This window comes from Lampris incognitus, chromosome 5 (genome assembly GCF_029633865.1).
Source record: "Lampris incognitus isolate fLamInc1 chromosome 5, fLamInc1.hap2, whole genome shotgun sequence".
In the NCBI taxonomy this organism is placed as follows: domain Eukaryota; kingdom Metazoa; phylum Chordata; class Actinopteri; order Lampriformes; family Lampridae; genus Lampris; species Lampris incognitus.
Genome location: NC_079215.1, coordinates 39,215,617 through 39,231,013, shown reverse-complemented (window position 1 = coordinate 39,231,013; position 15,397 = coordinate 39,215,617). Strand labels below are relative to the sequence as shown.

Genomic DNA, 15,397 nt, shown 5'->3' with positions numbered 1-15,397 from the left:
CTTTGTCTTTGCTCATCTCTTGGCTCTGCAGGGTTTTGTGGTGGTAGGAGTGGGAGTCACTTTCTTTTAGATGAAGCCAATATTTAATTAATAATTTTTCGATTTTCAATAATAATGGAAATTGGCCCAATTTAGCTCTGCTGGCATTATTAGTTGTGGTCCTGTGCACCTGCAGAATGCTTTTACAAAATTCAGTGTGTGCATTTTCAATTGGGATGCTTTTTTCTCATTGTTCAAAATTTAGGTTTGTTTGTGGGCCCCACACCTCACTTCCATAGCACAGAATGGGTTCTATTATTGATTGAAGTAATTGAGCCAAATTAAAATTGGAATCTGAAAGTGAATTTGTCTCTTTTGATTGCATAAAATGCCCTGCGTGGTTTCTCTCTCTGATCATTGACTGTTGGGTTGTAATTTCCAGTGGAACTTATTTTCAAGCCTAAATAATTATATTCCAAACAGTTTTCTATTGGATGTGCTCCAATTATAAAGTGATATTTGTTTCCGTGATAGGATCTTTTTTGAAATATCATTGTTTTGGTCTTTTTGATGTTAATTGCCAGGGCCCAGGTCTGACAGTAAGTCAACAGTAAGTTGTGAAGTGTAAGACCAGGTGCTGTGGACTGTTCCAACATGGTGGCCAATTCACTAATATAAATGTTGGACAGGGCAGGTGACAGCAGCCTTGTCTCACCCCATGTTCTTGAGAAATAAATGATGTTCTCTTGTGTCCAATCTTAATTTTTTTTCTCTCTCTCTCTCTCTCTCTCTCTCTCTCTCTCTCTCTCTCTCTCTCTCTCTCTCTCTCTCTCTCTCTCTCTCTCTCTCGCTCTCTCTCTCTCTCGCTCTCTCTCTCTCTCTCTCTCTCTCTCTCTCTCTCTCTCTCTCTCTCTCTCTCTCTCTCTCTCTCACCTCTCTGGCCAGCAGGGTGATGAAGCAGCCGTTGGTGTGTTGGGAGGGCTCTATCCTGAGGAACTTGTCTCCGGCTGGTCCTGATTCGCAAGTCTCAGAGAAAACTGGGCCGCTCACCCTGACAGCAACACAGAATCCATGTTGAAACACCAAGAAGACAGCAGCTTAATTTCAGCCAGGGATACATCACATTTCTTTTAATTATGATCCATGATGTTTTAACACACGCATTACTCGTGAGCGTTAATGTGCTGTGTAGATGGGAGTGAAATGTTTTGTGACATTTTGGATTATTTCAAGTCAAAGCACAGGCCTCTACTGTTTCCCAACTATACAAACCTACCAATTTTGCATCGATGTTTACTGTTTGGCATAAAAAAATTATCGCCAACAGGGGTGTCCGGGTGGCGGGGTGGTCTATTCCGTTGCCTACCAACACGGGGATCCCAGTTCGAATCCCTGTGTTGCCTCTGGCTTGGTCGGGCGTCCCTACAGACAAAATTGGTCGTGTCTGCGGATGGGAAGCCGGATGTGGGTATGTGTCCTGGTCACTGCACTAGTGCCTCTTCTGGTTGGTTAGGGCGCCTATTTGGGGGGAAGTGGGGGGGAATAGTGTGATCATCCCACATGCTATGTCCCCCTGGCGAAACTCCTCACTGTCAGGTGAAAAGAAGCGGCTGGCAACTCCACATGTATTGGAGGAGGCATGTGGTAGTCTGCAGCCCTCCCCAGATCAGCAGAGGGGGTGGAGCAGCTACCGGCATGGCTTGGAAGAGTGGGGTAATTGGCTGGGTATGATTGGAGAGGGGAAAAAAAAGGGGAGTGATAAAAAAAAATCTCACTAACTGAATTTATTTTTCATTTTTTGTTTTTCATCTTATTTTTTCCCTTTTCCTCATCATGTACTTCTTGATATTAATTGTCATATTCTTGCTCTTTTCTGTGCAACCCATGCAGCCCTAGGGAGCGCAGAGAAAAAGAGGTGAAGGATGGGCATGCTGGCATGATACCAACTAACAGCTGTTGTTTTTCTATGACGTACTTTGTCATTCTTTCAAAAGCTCTTGAAAACCAAAAAAAGAAAAAAAAGAGGACTCCAATGTTCCTAGTTTTGGTTTTTGAACACTATTTATACAAAGGAACATACTGTTATTTCAACATACCAACCGTCTCTTTGATCAGCTTGCCATTGTGCACATAGACCATTGGCTACTGTGGATTTACTCTTTGTTCTGCTGCAGTATTTTGGGTATGGCGCAAAGCTGATGTGTAGTGTCCAATAGATACACACATCTCCGTGTTTCTCAGCCTAAATTCTACCACTGACTTAGCATGCTGAAGATGTTGTGCTGCAAATATGCTAATTGCACCACGGCGAAGCAGCAAAACAGCCAGTCTTTACCCAAAATAATGGCATCAGTGTTTCTGATATAGAAAAACCCAAAGCACTCCAAAATAAAGTGTTAGAAAGCCATCAGTGTTTTTGGCCTGACATGTAGTATCTCAGGTTTGAAAATAAAACAAAAAATTCAATGCTTTTTGGCCCCATGGCTGTCATCAGGGCAGTAAAAGGGGTTTACACTGAGCAAAATTACATTAATACTATAAATCACAGACGCAGCGGAGGAGGTCATTGCATGTGGTGACTGTCTTTATCTGTTCGAATAATTGTCTTAGCGCCCCACTATTTGGGTGGTGCAGAAGCATTTCTGGTTTTTGCCATGTCTTTTTGTCATTGTTGTTTCACTTTTATTTTGTTTGTTTGTTTTATTTTGTGTATTTGTCCTTTGGATTTGTATTTATGTTGGTAATTTGGTGTTTGTTTGCATACGGCAGCCACCGTGGATGAGGACAGAGCAGCAGGCATGAAAATGACTCCATTAAATCTTCTCCTTTTTCCACCGCTTCCCCCAACTACAGGATTAACTATCATCCCCATGGCAACGACAGACAGTCCTATCACCGGCCAGCTGTCTCTCTCTTTCTCTCATTTTGTCTCTCTCTCTCTCTCAAGCTCTCTTTCTCCCTCGCTCTCTTTCTCTCTCTCTCACGCTCTCTCCCATGTTTACCTTTGATAAACGCTCTTTTTTTTGGTTCCTCTCTGATTACCCGTCACATTGTGAACAAACAGGTAAACAGTATGCCAACTCTACAGCGCATGAAGTCGTTCACTCCTTTGTAAACATCACTGAATAGTTTATCGTTTATATGCTAGACAAAAGTAATCTCTCCATCCAATACATACAATATACAATATTTTTCTCTCACAAATAACTCACTCAGTCGCTCACACACACTTATTCTTGCTTTTTTACAGTCTCTCTTCTCAGAGATCACCGTCATGCCATGCTTGGCATATCCAGTTGTAAAGCATGTGCTGTCTGTCGGCTGGTCTGTCTGTCTGTTAGTCAGTCTGTCTGTCTGTCGGTCTGTCTGTCTCTGTCGGCCTGTCTGTCTGTCGGTCGATCTGTCCGTCTCTTTCTGTTGGTCAGTCTGTCTGTCTCGCTGTTTGTCTGTCTGTCTGTCTTGCTGTCTGTTTGTCCGTTAGTCGGTCTGACTGTCTGTCGGTCTCTATCTCTGTCACTCTGTCTGTTTATCTGTCTGTCTGTCCGCTGGTCTGCCTGTCTGTCTGTCTCTCTGTCAGTCAGTCTGTCTGCTGGTCTGTCTGTCTTTCTGTCAGTCGGTCGGTCGGTCTGGTCTGTCTGTCTGTCTGTCTGGCTGTCTTGTAAAGTATATGGGAGTATGTTCTTTTAATTGTTTCAGTGTTTTTCTGGATGTTTACCAGGTCTGTTGGTCTATCCTTCTGTCTCACTGTCTGTTTGTCTGACAGTCGGTCTGTCTGTCTGTCAGTTTCTCTGTTGGTCTGTCTGTCTGTCTCTCTGCCGGTCAGTCTGTCTTTCTGTCTCTCTGTCTCTCTGTCTGTCAGTTGGTCAGTCGGTCTGGTCTGTCTCTGTCTTTCTGTCTGTCTGCTAGTCGGTCGGTGGGTCTGTCTGTCTCTCTGTCGATCTGTTTCACTGTCGGTCTGTCTGTCTCACTGTTGGTCTGTCTGTCACTCTCCCCCAGAGGCATGTTTAGACCTGCCAGCTACTATTACTTTAGGACTATCAGTGGGTGTCTATACTTGCGTTCATGTGTTTAAAGTTTGGTCTTTTGAAAATTAAATTTCACTCACCTCATCTAGTGGCTTTCCTTCGGCTCCTTCTGGTTTAAATGGGTTTCTGCTGGCTGATTTGCACGTTCATTGCCAAGAAACAGATGTGAGTGTTATGCTTTAAAGTAAAGTAGCTGGAAGATTCATGTCCCACGTTTACTATACGAAAACAGCAGGAGGATCTATGCTAATTTGTGGGTTGTTAGTCTGCCTACATCTTCTTTTATAGTTAGTTGGAAGAAAAAAAACAACATAAATCTACATAAATGGCATCAATCTTTGAAAAAAAGAATAATTAAAAGAGTTTTGCTTAGTGTTATCAAAGAGCAACTGACCGGCCCACTCAGATAGGAAGGGCCAAAACATGGGTGGAGAAGAGAAGGAAGATGCCTTGAGAAGAGAATGGGCAAATGATGTGAGATGAAAAATGTGATCTGGATTTGGACTGTGGAGAGATACTGTCCCATGTTTTCCATCAGTTAGCAATACTGGCACTCAATGTTCCTGTAAATGACGATATGTGTTTTTGTTGTACTATATTTATGCTTGATTATGATGGGGCTGGTGGCTACCCATTCAAACATGTTGGATCATTCTTAGCCAAGTAAATGGAAATGATTTGATGTTTATATTTTATAATTTGATATCAAGTTATGTAATAGTAGTACTTTATAACAATGTCAGGTATTATGTAATTTATCCTCAGAAATCTGCAAAATATTGTAGCAAATCCTGGCTGTGGCGACGGTCTCCCAGATTGCCCCCCAAATTCGCTACAATATATATGGTAATGAATATGTCAGACAGAGAGGAGTGACTCATCTTGATGAGAAGTTAAGATTTTCAGCCATTTTTTTCGGTAAAATAAATTGTTACCATTGTTAACAGATCCATATTGCTTCTCGTTAACATTTTTACTACTTTCATGAGGCCTAAAGGAGACAGAAAACAGGGATATCCAATAATAAACTAATAAAGATGTAGCTTGTATTCATTTGCATAGTTCATGGGAGTATGTTCTTTTAACCGTTTCAGTGTTTTTCTGGATGTTTACCAGATAATTGTGTATCTCTGCCTAAATTGGCCCTCAAATCTCCCTAATAATAACAATAATAAAAATACATTTTATTTGCGGGCGCCTTTCGGAGCACCCAAGGACACCTTACAGAATACAGTTAAAAAAAACAAAAAACAAGCAAAACTGTATTAGACAGCATAAAATCAAAACAAAGCAGGGTCGACAGTAAAAAGTTAATACAACAGATAAATATTAAATCATCATCTGCAAAAAACTTAGCGAAGCATGGATCAGACTGAATATGCCAGTTTGAAAAGGTCCCTTTTGAGATGGGATTTGAAGGTAGAAAGAGAGTCAATGTTGTGAATGTCTTGTGGGAGAAAGTTCCATAGGCGCGGGGCAGAATGACTGAAGGCTCTAGACCCCATGGTATCAAGCGAACCAATGGTGTACTCCAGGGGTGGGCAATCTTATCCAGAAAGGGCCAGTGTGGGTGAAGGTTTTTGTTCCAACCAAGCAATTACACACCTGTGTCTCCTAATCAAGTTCCTTGGCAAGACGCTACTGGTTGATTAGTGGGATCAGGTGTGTAACTGTTTGGTTGGAACAAAAACCTTCACCCACACTGGCCCTTTCTGGATAAGACTGCCCACCCCTGGCGTAGTGAGTTGGAGGGCAAAAGAGGATCTGAGAGTGCAGGAGAACATGTGGCTATGAAGGCGTTCAGAAAGATATGAAGGAGCTAGGTTATTAAGGGCCTTAAAGGTGAGAAGCAGTATCTTGAAGTCAATACGGTATTTAACAGGGAGCCAATGGAGTTGCTGAAGACCAGGAGTGATATGATCTATGGAAGGAGTTCTGCTATTGATATGGGCAGCTGAATTCTGGACCAATTGAAGTTTATGAAGACACTTGATGGTGATTAATTACTTCTTTTATGCAGTGTGCACTTTGCTGACCATGTGAGCTACCATTTAGTTTTGCCAATGATTATCATTACTGACAGTAGTGAAGTAATATTAGTTAAATAATAACAATTTATGTCAAGGCTATGCTTAGATAGTGTCTACAACTCCACTTCTGGTGTGGGAAGATGGCAGCGCGAATTCACGTTTGCGGCGGCCCCACCCAGTACCGTCTATGTGTGTTTGTCCATGTCTGCGTCTGTTTGTTTTGTCATCATCTGATGGCTGGGAGAGCCTGGTCTGCTGCATCCTGTGGGCCTAGGGACCATGGCCCTGACTGCACCCAAAGACATAACACCAAGGGCAGTCTAATAGGACACGGAAGCGGGGCAGGCTAAGCTAGCCCATGCAGACTGGCAGTTCCGATAACACCGAGGGCGGTCTGGTGGTGGCTTCGCCTAGCATTGACTGTGTTTACATGTCGCCGTGTGGAATGCAGGGAGATGTGTCGAAGGTGTCTGGCTGGGAGAGATAGCGTTGGATCTGCTGGGGGAGCCTGATCTGCTGCGTCCGGTGCGCCCAGGGACCATGGCCCTGCCGGAGCTGTGCCCGAAGAGGAAGCACTGAGGGCGGTCTGACAAGTTGCGGAAGTGGGGCAGGCTAAGCTAATTGCTAGCCCATGCAGACCAGCAGTTCCGACCGTCATCCTGGCTGGCGTTGGGCTGTTGTTAACTGTTTTTTTGTTGTTGTTGTAGTTTTTTCTTTCTTTCTTTTTGCTTTGTTCTGTCTGTTTTCTGGTGGTGTCGTTTTTGGGAAATTTTAGTGGTCCCAGCAAACATGCCCATGCGGGCCCACTGTGGGTAGGTGTGGGTTTACTGTGGGGCAATGTGGGCAGGGGCAAACCCGCACTAATCCCACATGGGCCCCATGTGGTTAGCCCATGCGGGGCCCACAGTAGTTTTGCCCTTTGAGGCCCCTATGTGGGCTTATTGTGGACAAGCCCAACTGTGCTCTTGCCCACAGTAGGCCCACATGGGCCCCTGTGGGTTAGCCCATGCGGGGCCCATAGCAGTTTTGTCCTTTGAGGTCAACCCCCTGTTGACAGTACAGTTAAAACGTTTTAAGATTACAACTGCTTTAGGGTAAGCGGTACTCAAACTTTTTATTTACCGCCCATGCCCAATGCTGCATATAGTCAGACCTCTGCAAAAATGACAGTAAAATGTAAACAAGTTGTCCAAGGTACAACCGCTCCATCCCATACTTAACTAAAACTGCCCATCCAACAAGACAAGTACCATCTCAACTTTTTGGTTTGTTGCAGCTGTTTCATATTATAGTTAAGAGAAAGAACACTAGTTTTTTTGTTATTTTTTTTGTCCCTTAAATGTTCCCATAGAGAAGTTCTTGCTGTTTTTTTAACCAACTTAATTACAGATTAACTATTACTCATAACTTAACAATTTTAATCATTTTGAACCATCAGAAATTTAGCGAACATACACACACAGCAGCTTATTGTAGTCTCATATAGCCTGCAATACATCTGACATGTTGTGCATGTGTGCAGTAATAAACTTGACACCTTCCATCACTCTAGCAGTATATAAGTAAATATAGCCTATAGCCCTGGTTCAGTTTGGGCTTGGTCACGAGTGGTGCCAATCCTCATTACTTTAAATACTCCAAGAAGTTGGATTTGGGTAGTTTAATTTGAATTTTGCCCCGCCTGAGTCCACGGAACAATCAAAGTGTCAGTTTACCTAAATAAAAAAACACGGTCACATACAGATAATTTTGGCTTTACTTGCCCAGGTTTCGAGACATCTCTGTTCGAGATTTGCCTCTACCCCAACAGGTGAATGGAATCCCAGGCTAGATTAAATGCTCCACCTGTGGCTAACTCATACTGTACACTTACATTTCAATTGTTGTTTTCTTCAGATGCTGTGACAAAAAGCAGCCGGGCCACAGCATCCGAGGTGGAAGCTGCCATCAAAATGTGGCTCAGAAATGCCAGGGATAGAGACAGAGGAAGGAGTAGAAGGAGCAAAAAATAAATAATTTAATGTTTTTTTTTTAGATTTAATGTTCTTATTGTGCTCAAATGTGGTTCTATGTTTGTTGTTTTGTTTTATAAAAGCATTTAATTTGGTATATAGTTTTGTTTTTCAATTCCAATTGTTTCTAATTTTCAATAAATTCTTTCTTTGTATAATTTATATTTTCTTCATTTTTTTGTTTGAGCTGGCTGTCAATAAATGTCACTAGCATACCAGGTACACATGGGGCACTATGGGCCCGTGTGGGACCACTGCTCCCAGCCCAAAGTGTGGGCATACTATGGGCATGCTGCGGGCCCACAATGGGTCCCACTGAGGGCCCACTCTGCTTCGTGTGGGCAGCCCATACTCAGCCCACACTCTGGGCTGAGTATGGGCTGCCCACTGGGGCCCACACGTGCCCCGCATTTCATGCTGGTAACGGGGCCCACAGTGGGCCACCCACAGTGGGCCCTCTGTTCCTGCCCGCAGTGGCCCCACATGGGCCCCAAAGAGGCATGTTTGTTGGGATGTCATTGGTGGTGGTGTCGTTTTTGGGAAATTTTGGCTGTGTGTTTTTGTCTTTTGTCTCGCACTGCTGTGGGCTGGGGGAAACAGGATTTCCTGTCTTTCGTGTAAGAAATGACAAATTGTTCCTGATCCTGTAATGCCTCCATGATGCTCACAGAATATTTGAAATTAATTATGTTCTCATCCGTGTACTAGTTGCAGAAGTTATTTGCTCATAAGTTTCTATGTGCCTTGTCGACTTACTGATCAAAGAGAAGGAGATCATAAAAAGGCTATCTTTTTAGTCATTTCCCCTCTCTGGTGCTTTTTAGTTTGCAGACTATTAATGGAGCAACTGATCAGATGATCAAACAATCTTTCCTTGTGTGTGTGTGTGTGTGTGCGTGTGTGCGCGCGTGTCTGTATATGATTACCTGAAAGGAAGTAGGTTGCGATGTGAGACAGCTTCCTCTAAGACTGTTTTGACCAGCTGTTCATTTTCCTCAGGATACACTGAACGTGTGCAGTAGACCACTGTCTGGACTCTAGGGACTGAATTAGAGAGTGATAGAGAAAAGCAGAAAGTGTGATTAGTGTTGTTTTTAAATATATATTTTTTGATATCATCACGGTACTATGGCATACTATGGCAGCTTAGAAGAGAGTATAGGGAGGAAAAAAAGATCATAAAAACATATGACAAAAGTATCAACAGCAAAGGTCCTATTCAGGGGTGTGTGCACATGTGAGAAATCAGGGTCAGCCTTGGAACAGCAACCCTAGGTGTGTGTGTGTGTGTGTGTGTGTGTGTGTGTGTGTGTGTGTGTGTGTGTGTGTGTGTGTGTGTGTGTGTGTGTGTGTGTGTGTGTGTGTGCGTGCGTGCGTGCGTGCGTGTGTGTGCGTGTGTGTGTGTGTCTGTTAACTCACAGGTGAGCGCGTGGGCCAGTAGACAGGCCTGCTTGGTGGCCAGTTTGTGTATCTTGCTTTGGGACACTGAACCTTGAGACAAATCCTGCAGCAAATCACAGTCTGACAGCAGAGTGGACTTGTTTTAAGCATTCATAACAATAAAGGAAACTTCCTTATTTTTTTTTACAAACTGGGTCCTATTTTTGTAGTTTTTGCTATCGTGCCTATCGGATATAGCTTCAATTTACTCAACTTTTGGAGGTTTTGGATACAGGGCCAACATTCGACGGAGCTTTGCGATCGTGTCCTGTGCAAATGAACACGGCCCTTAAACCTGTCTTTTCAATAACTACAATGGAGAAAAAAATCCTAGCGCTTCACTTTCACCGTCTGCATGATTTCCCATTATCTTCTGTATGATTTCTCAATTGTGCAGTTTACCGATGGTAACTGCTATCTAGGTTGGTCCTTCCTGCGCGTTGAACCAGGAAGTAGCCCAGCAATGCGGTAGATCACTGATATATTGGACATTTATGCTAATAAGTTTTAACTTGCACTTTTTTTCCACTTAAAAATGTGATTTAAATAACTGGGTTGAAATAGACTTGTTGAAACATATGTGATGCTCGTGATCGGTTGGTTGCCCCACCACGGTAAAGCTGTGTCCAGCGGTGCTTCAGTGTCCAAAATCACTGAAGCTGGTGGGTAAAATAAGGTCATGACCCAGGTTGTAAGAAAACAGAATCATCCTGTAACAGGTACATCTTAAACATGTCAGCGATATATTTCTTTATATTTATTCTTTTACTTTCTGTTTCTTGTTCTTACACCCTTATTATCAACATCCAATTTTTCTCCCCTCGCTCAATTCCCGCCCTCCTTTCTGCAAGATGTCTGCAAAGGACTCTTTCTCTTTCTCTCTCTATCCATGCTTTCATCTTTCTATTCCTGTCACACACACACACACACAGCTGTCCTTCTCATGACCTCTTCACTCCGTGTGTACACACACACACATACACACACACACACACACACACACACACACACACTTCTGCCCCTCTCCCCTTCTCCTTTTTCATCTCTCTCACACAGACACACATACATACACCCACACACACGAATGCACAAGCACACACACGAACACATGCGCACAAGTGGACACACACACATACACACACACACACACACACACACACACATGCACACACATCCTTTTAATTAGAGGTAAATGGTAATCCTTTTTTCCCCCCCTCACTTTTAACTTGAGAAGCAGATCGAATTGTATTTGTATGATCTCAGCCCACCCATTCACCCCTTCCCCAACTTTCTATCCCTCTCATCCCTTCTTCCTGGACGGGTCATACCTCCGTGTTCACTGAGGATTGTGTGAACGGGGTCGTTGAGGGCAGACGAGGAGCACTTTGGCAGCACGAGGACGGTCTTGACGCGTTGACCCGGGCCGTCCCACTCATCCAGACAGAGGAACCTCTCCGACAGGGTGCGCACATCTACATGGGACGTAATTGTCTCTAGTGTTGTCATGTTGGCTGTGTCATTTAAAAAAAAAAAATTATGCGTTGTCTAGATTTTCCGTGTCCATGCTCTGCTTTTTTTCCCCCTCCCTTTATTTTTCGAATTTCCCACGGGACTGTTTGACTTAGGTAAATGTAAATATGTATGGGAACATTTGAGAATACAGTGCTCAGTATGTGACAGAAAAACACACGCTTACGTATCCACACACAAACAGCACATTTCCGTTCCCTGTCGACCCCTTTCCTTTATCTACCTTGGTCTCATACACAGACACCCACACATAGACGACATGCTCATACACATACACGCAACATAGCACTTTTGTGCATCCTGCTCCTCCTCAAAAGTAGCATTCATTCACATAAGTAAATCATTTTGTGTATTATCCAACAGTAGAGGAAACCTGTTTAATTCACCCTGTAAAGTTATCTCGTGTTTTTTTTCCAATCACTCACTCTTGATGTTCATTTGTCTGAGGAGGCCTTTCATTTCTTCTTTCTGTCGGGCTGTGTGATCGGTACCACACACCAGCACTCTTCCTGAGCAGGCAGCAGCCAAGACGGCTATGTGGGCCACCGTCAGAGCCGAGAACGAGCCGGCCACCAGGATGTCGCTGCCCACGGCCAACAGGGACCGCAATGCCTCCACGGCCAGACACACACTCCTGTCCTGATGAGATGAGAGGGGGAAAGGATCATGTAACACACATTTTCAAACATGTTGTAGATGTCAAGAATGTACAAGTCTCCCAATACCTGATTCTCAGGTTGGGGGATTTTGAGATGGTTCTGCGTCACCAATATGTAGCATACTCACTTCCGATTCTGTGGTCTTTATTTTGCTTTTTTGATCACCGAAGTTTCCCTAATTTGATCGTTTTGATGCGTATCTACATAGCTAATAATAACAATAATAATAATAGTAATACATTTTATTTCACGGCGCATTTCATGACACTCAAGGTTGCCTCACATCATATACGATCAGTAATAAAGCACACAATAAGCAACGGAGCATAGCTCAGCAAGGAGGTAAATCAAGATGCAGCTGATGCAGTTAATGCAGTTACGATGAGTAAGCTATTTCAAAAAGGTGGGTTTTAAGAGGAGTTTTTAATTCTGTAATGGAGTCCAGTATGCGGATGTGAGGGGGAAGGGATTTCCAGATTTTGGGTGCAACATAGGAGAAAGGCCTGGCTTCTATTGTGCTGAGGTTGATGGCTGGTAGTGCCAATAGACCCGCCGATGAAGACCGCAGGGAATGAGATGGAGTGTACGTCTGAAGGAGGTCTGTTAGATAAGCAGGGGAAAGATTATGAAGCGCTTTGAATGTTAATGGTAAAATTTTAAAGTTAAGCCGCTGTGACACAGGAAGCCAGTGTAATTGAATCAGCAGGGGAGTGACATGTTCAGTGGACTTTGAACGTGTAATAATCCATGCAGCATAATTCTGGATGAGTTGAAGTCGGTGAATAAGTTTGTTGGGGATGCCTGCCAGGATCACATCGCGGTAGTCAATGCGTGATGTGACCAAAGCAGTGACTAAGATTTCTGTGGTGTGTTGTGTTAAAGCAGGGCATAATCTGGAGATGTTTCACAGATGGAAACAGACAATCTGTGAGACGTTGTTTACATGACTGGAAAAAGAAATGATACTGTTCAGGATAACACCAAGGCTCTTAACTTGCGTGGAGACAGGTATGGTGGCTCCAGCAATGGGGAGTTTTTGAGAGTGTAGATTTAGTGCCAATGAGAAGTAGCTCGGCGGCACAGTGGCGCAGTGGTTAGTGCAGTCGCTGTTATGGTCTGAGTGTTCCCCCCTCCTCTCTCTGAGTACCTGCAGGATGGGCTGCGACATGGAGGCGTGGCTGACCTACTTGTGGGCTGAGTGCAGCAAGGCACACCTGATCCCCATGTGCAATTACCCACCTCTCCTCCATAAAAGCCTGGTTCAGTGTTCAGCACTTTGCCAGATAGTTCCGTCTCATCGGTAGTGCCTGCGTACCCTATCCAGAAGAAGTTTCCCGAGAAAGCGTTCACGCCGTTTGTTTGTTTGTTTCTTGACCAAACTCCCCCCCCTTGCCATTTCCAGATCCAGGACCTCGTTGCTTCAGCCCAGATCCCGGGAAGGCGCCAGCCTGCCTTCAGTCACCGCCTCCTGCCTTTTTCTGTTGCCGACCTTTTGGCTAAGACGAATAAACCCGTTTTAGCACCACTGTCTCCTTGGGTCCGCGTGTTCGCCTAAGGCCTAACAGTCGCCTCACAGCAAGAAGGTCCTGCGTTCGAGCCCTGGGGTAGTCCAACCTTGGTGGGGTGTCCCGGGTCATCCTCTGTGTGGAGTTTGCATGTTTTCCCCGTGTCTGCATGGGTTTCCTCCGGGGGCTCCGGTTTCCTCCCGCAGTCCAAAGACATGTAAGTCAGGTGAATTGGCCATACTAAATTGTAACTAGGAACGAATGTGTGTGTGTGTGCCCTGTGATGGCCTGGCTGCATGTCCAGCGTGTCTCCCCGCCTGCTGCCCAATGACTGATGGAATAGGCTTCAGCGACCCTGAGAGCAGGACAAGCGGTTAAGATAATGGATGGATGGAGGAGTAGCTCAGTTTTACTACTGTTGAATTTCAGATAATTGTTTGTCATCCATATCTGTAAATAATGGAGACAAGCATTGCGGGTGCTGGATGGGAGAGTAGAAGTGGGCTTAGTGAACATGTGTATCATCAGCATAACAGTGAAAATGTATACCACAGTGCCGGAAGATGTTGCCAAGAGGGAGGAGGTAAATGATAAACAGGGGTTGCCCCAACACTGAATCCTGTGGAACTCCACGATGAACTATGAAGCTTTCTGACCACCACTTCTGAATCTTTACAAAGTCTGTTTGCAAGGTGGAAAGCAAACCACTGATACACAATGCCCCCAACTCCAATGCTAGCTGGATGATCCATGAGGATCTGATCGGATGTGATATCAAAGGCTGGGGTGAGGTCAAGGAGGCTGAGGATAAGGAGTAGACTGGCATCAACTGCACGAAGGAGGTCATTGGTGATCTTAACCAGGGCTGTTTCTGTGCTATGTTTGCGGCAAAAGCCAGATTGGAATTGTTCTACGAGATTATTGTTAACAAGGTAGATCTGGAGTTGAGATGCAACTACCCTCTCAAGAATTTTGGAGATGAATAGTAAATTGGAAGTGGGCTGGTAGTAGTTTTGGTCATTAGAGTCTACACCGGGTTTTTTCAGTCGGTCTGATTATGGAAACCTTCAGTGCAGGGGGAACTGTACGAGTGCACAGAGAGGAGTTGATGATGGAGGTTATCAGGGAGATGATAGAGGGCAGGCATACTTTAACTAGGGTTGTGGGAATTGGATCCAGGTGATGTGGAGGTAAATAATAAAGGTATTGGAATTTGTAATCAGTTCAAAAATGTGTTTTCAGCTGGAAGATTGAAGTCTCACACAGGACAGGGGATGGAGACAGTTTCATGGCACTTGCTAATGGTATGTCAGTCTGCATGATGTTGGCAGAGGCCAGCTGTTCATGAACTGTACTAATTTTGGAGTTGAAAAACTTTTAAAAAAAGCAGAGCATTGTTGATTAGAAAGGTTACTTACGTTTTCACATTGGTTTCAAGTGGGTTTAGCAACTTTTTCACGATGGAGAGTTCTACTATTCCCTTCACCTGTACTGATATTTGCATGTTTGTTTAGCTGTTGAAAGATCATTTTTGTAATGGAGTAAATGATCAGAATACATTTGTTTGTGAACAGCAAGTCCAATCTTAGTGCAAAGCCTCTCCAGGTGCCGGCCTAGAGCTTACATAGTTCAGGTGTGTACCAGGGAGCAGTATAGGCAAATGAGACGACCCGTTTTGAGAGGGGATAAAGTATCAAGTGCAGAGGATAAACTATCATTGTAGTAGTCCATTAGATCCGGGAGTGAGGAGGAATGGGGTTTGAGGTAATTATTTACTGCTGAGCTCTTCTGGATTAACATATCTAATGTTGCTGTATGATACGATGCAGCCTTGATTTACTGAGCAGTAGGTTGGTGTTAAATAACACAGCTTTATGGTTGGAGATGGGTAGTTCAGCAGAGGTGATGATGTATGGTGTGATGCCGGAACAGCAAACTAAGTCAAGGGTGTGACCCTTGGTGTGAGTTATAAAATTGACATGTTGTGTTAGATGAAAGCAATCTAACATTGCTTTGAAATCATTAGTGAACATATCAGTGTTATCAAAATGAACATTAAAATCCCCTACTAAGATAATATTCGGAGACATTGCACCAAGGGTGGTTAAAAGAGTTCAGTGATAAAAATATCTGATGCCTTGTTTGGTCTGTACAGAACAGCAGTAATGGTGGGTGTAGGTCCATAGAGCTTAACAGCCAGCAGTTCAAAGGAAGATT

General features: G+C 44.0%; 1 protein-coding gene across 1 annotated transcript in view; it reads right to left on the bottom strand.

Moving 5' to 3' along the window:
- Positions 1-15,397, bottom strand: part of LOC130112987 (putative methyltransferase NSUN7) — a 39,262-nt gene that overhangs the window by 10,433 nt on the left and 13,432 nt on the right. Inside the window, exons 7-11 of the mRNA XM_056280508.1 lie at positions 11,442-11,655; positions 10,815-10,958; positions 9,466-9,567; positions 8,973-9,090; positions 913-1,030 (exon numbers count right to left, since the gene is read on the bottom strand). Of these exons, the coding sequence (XP_056136483.1) occupies positions 913-1,030; positions 8,973-9,090; positions 9,466-9,567; positions 10,815-10,958; positions 11,442-11,655 (696 nt within the window). The remainder of the gene's footprint in view (positions 1-912; positions 1,031-8,972; positions 9,091-9,465; positions 9,568-10,814; positions 10,959-11,441; positions 11,656-15,397) is intronic.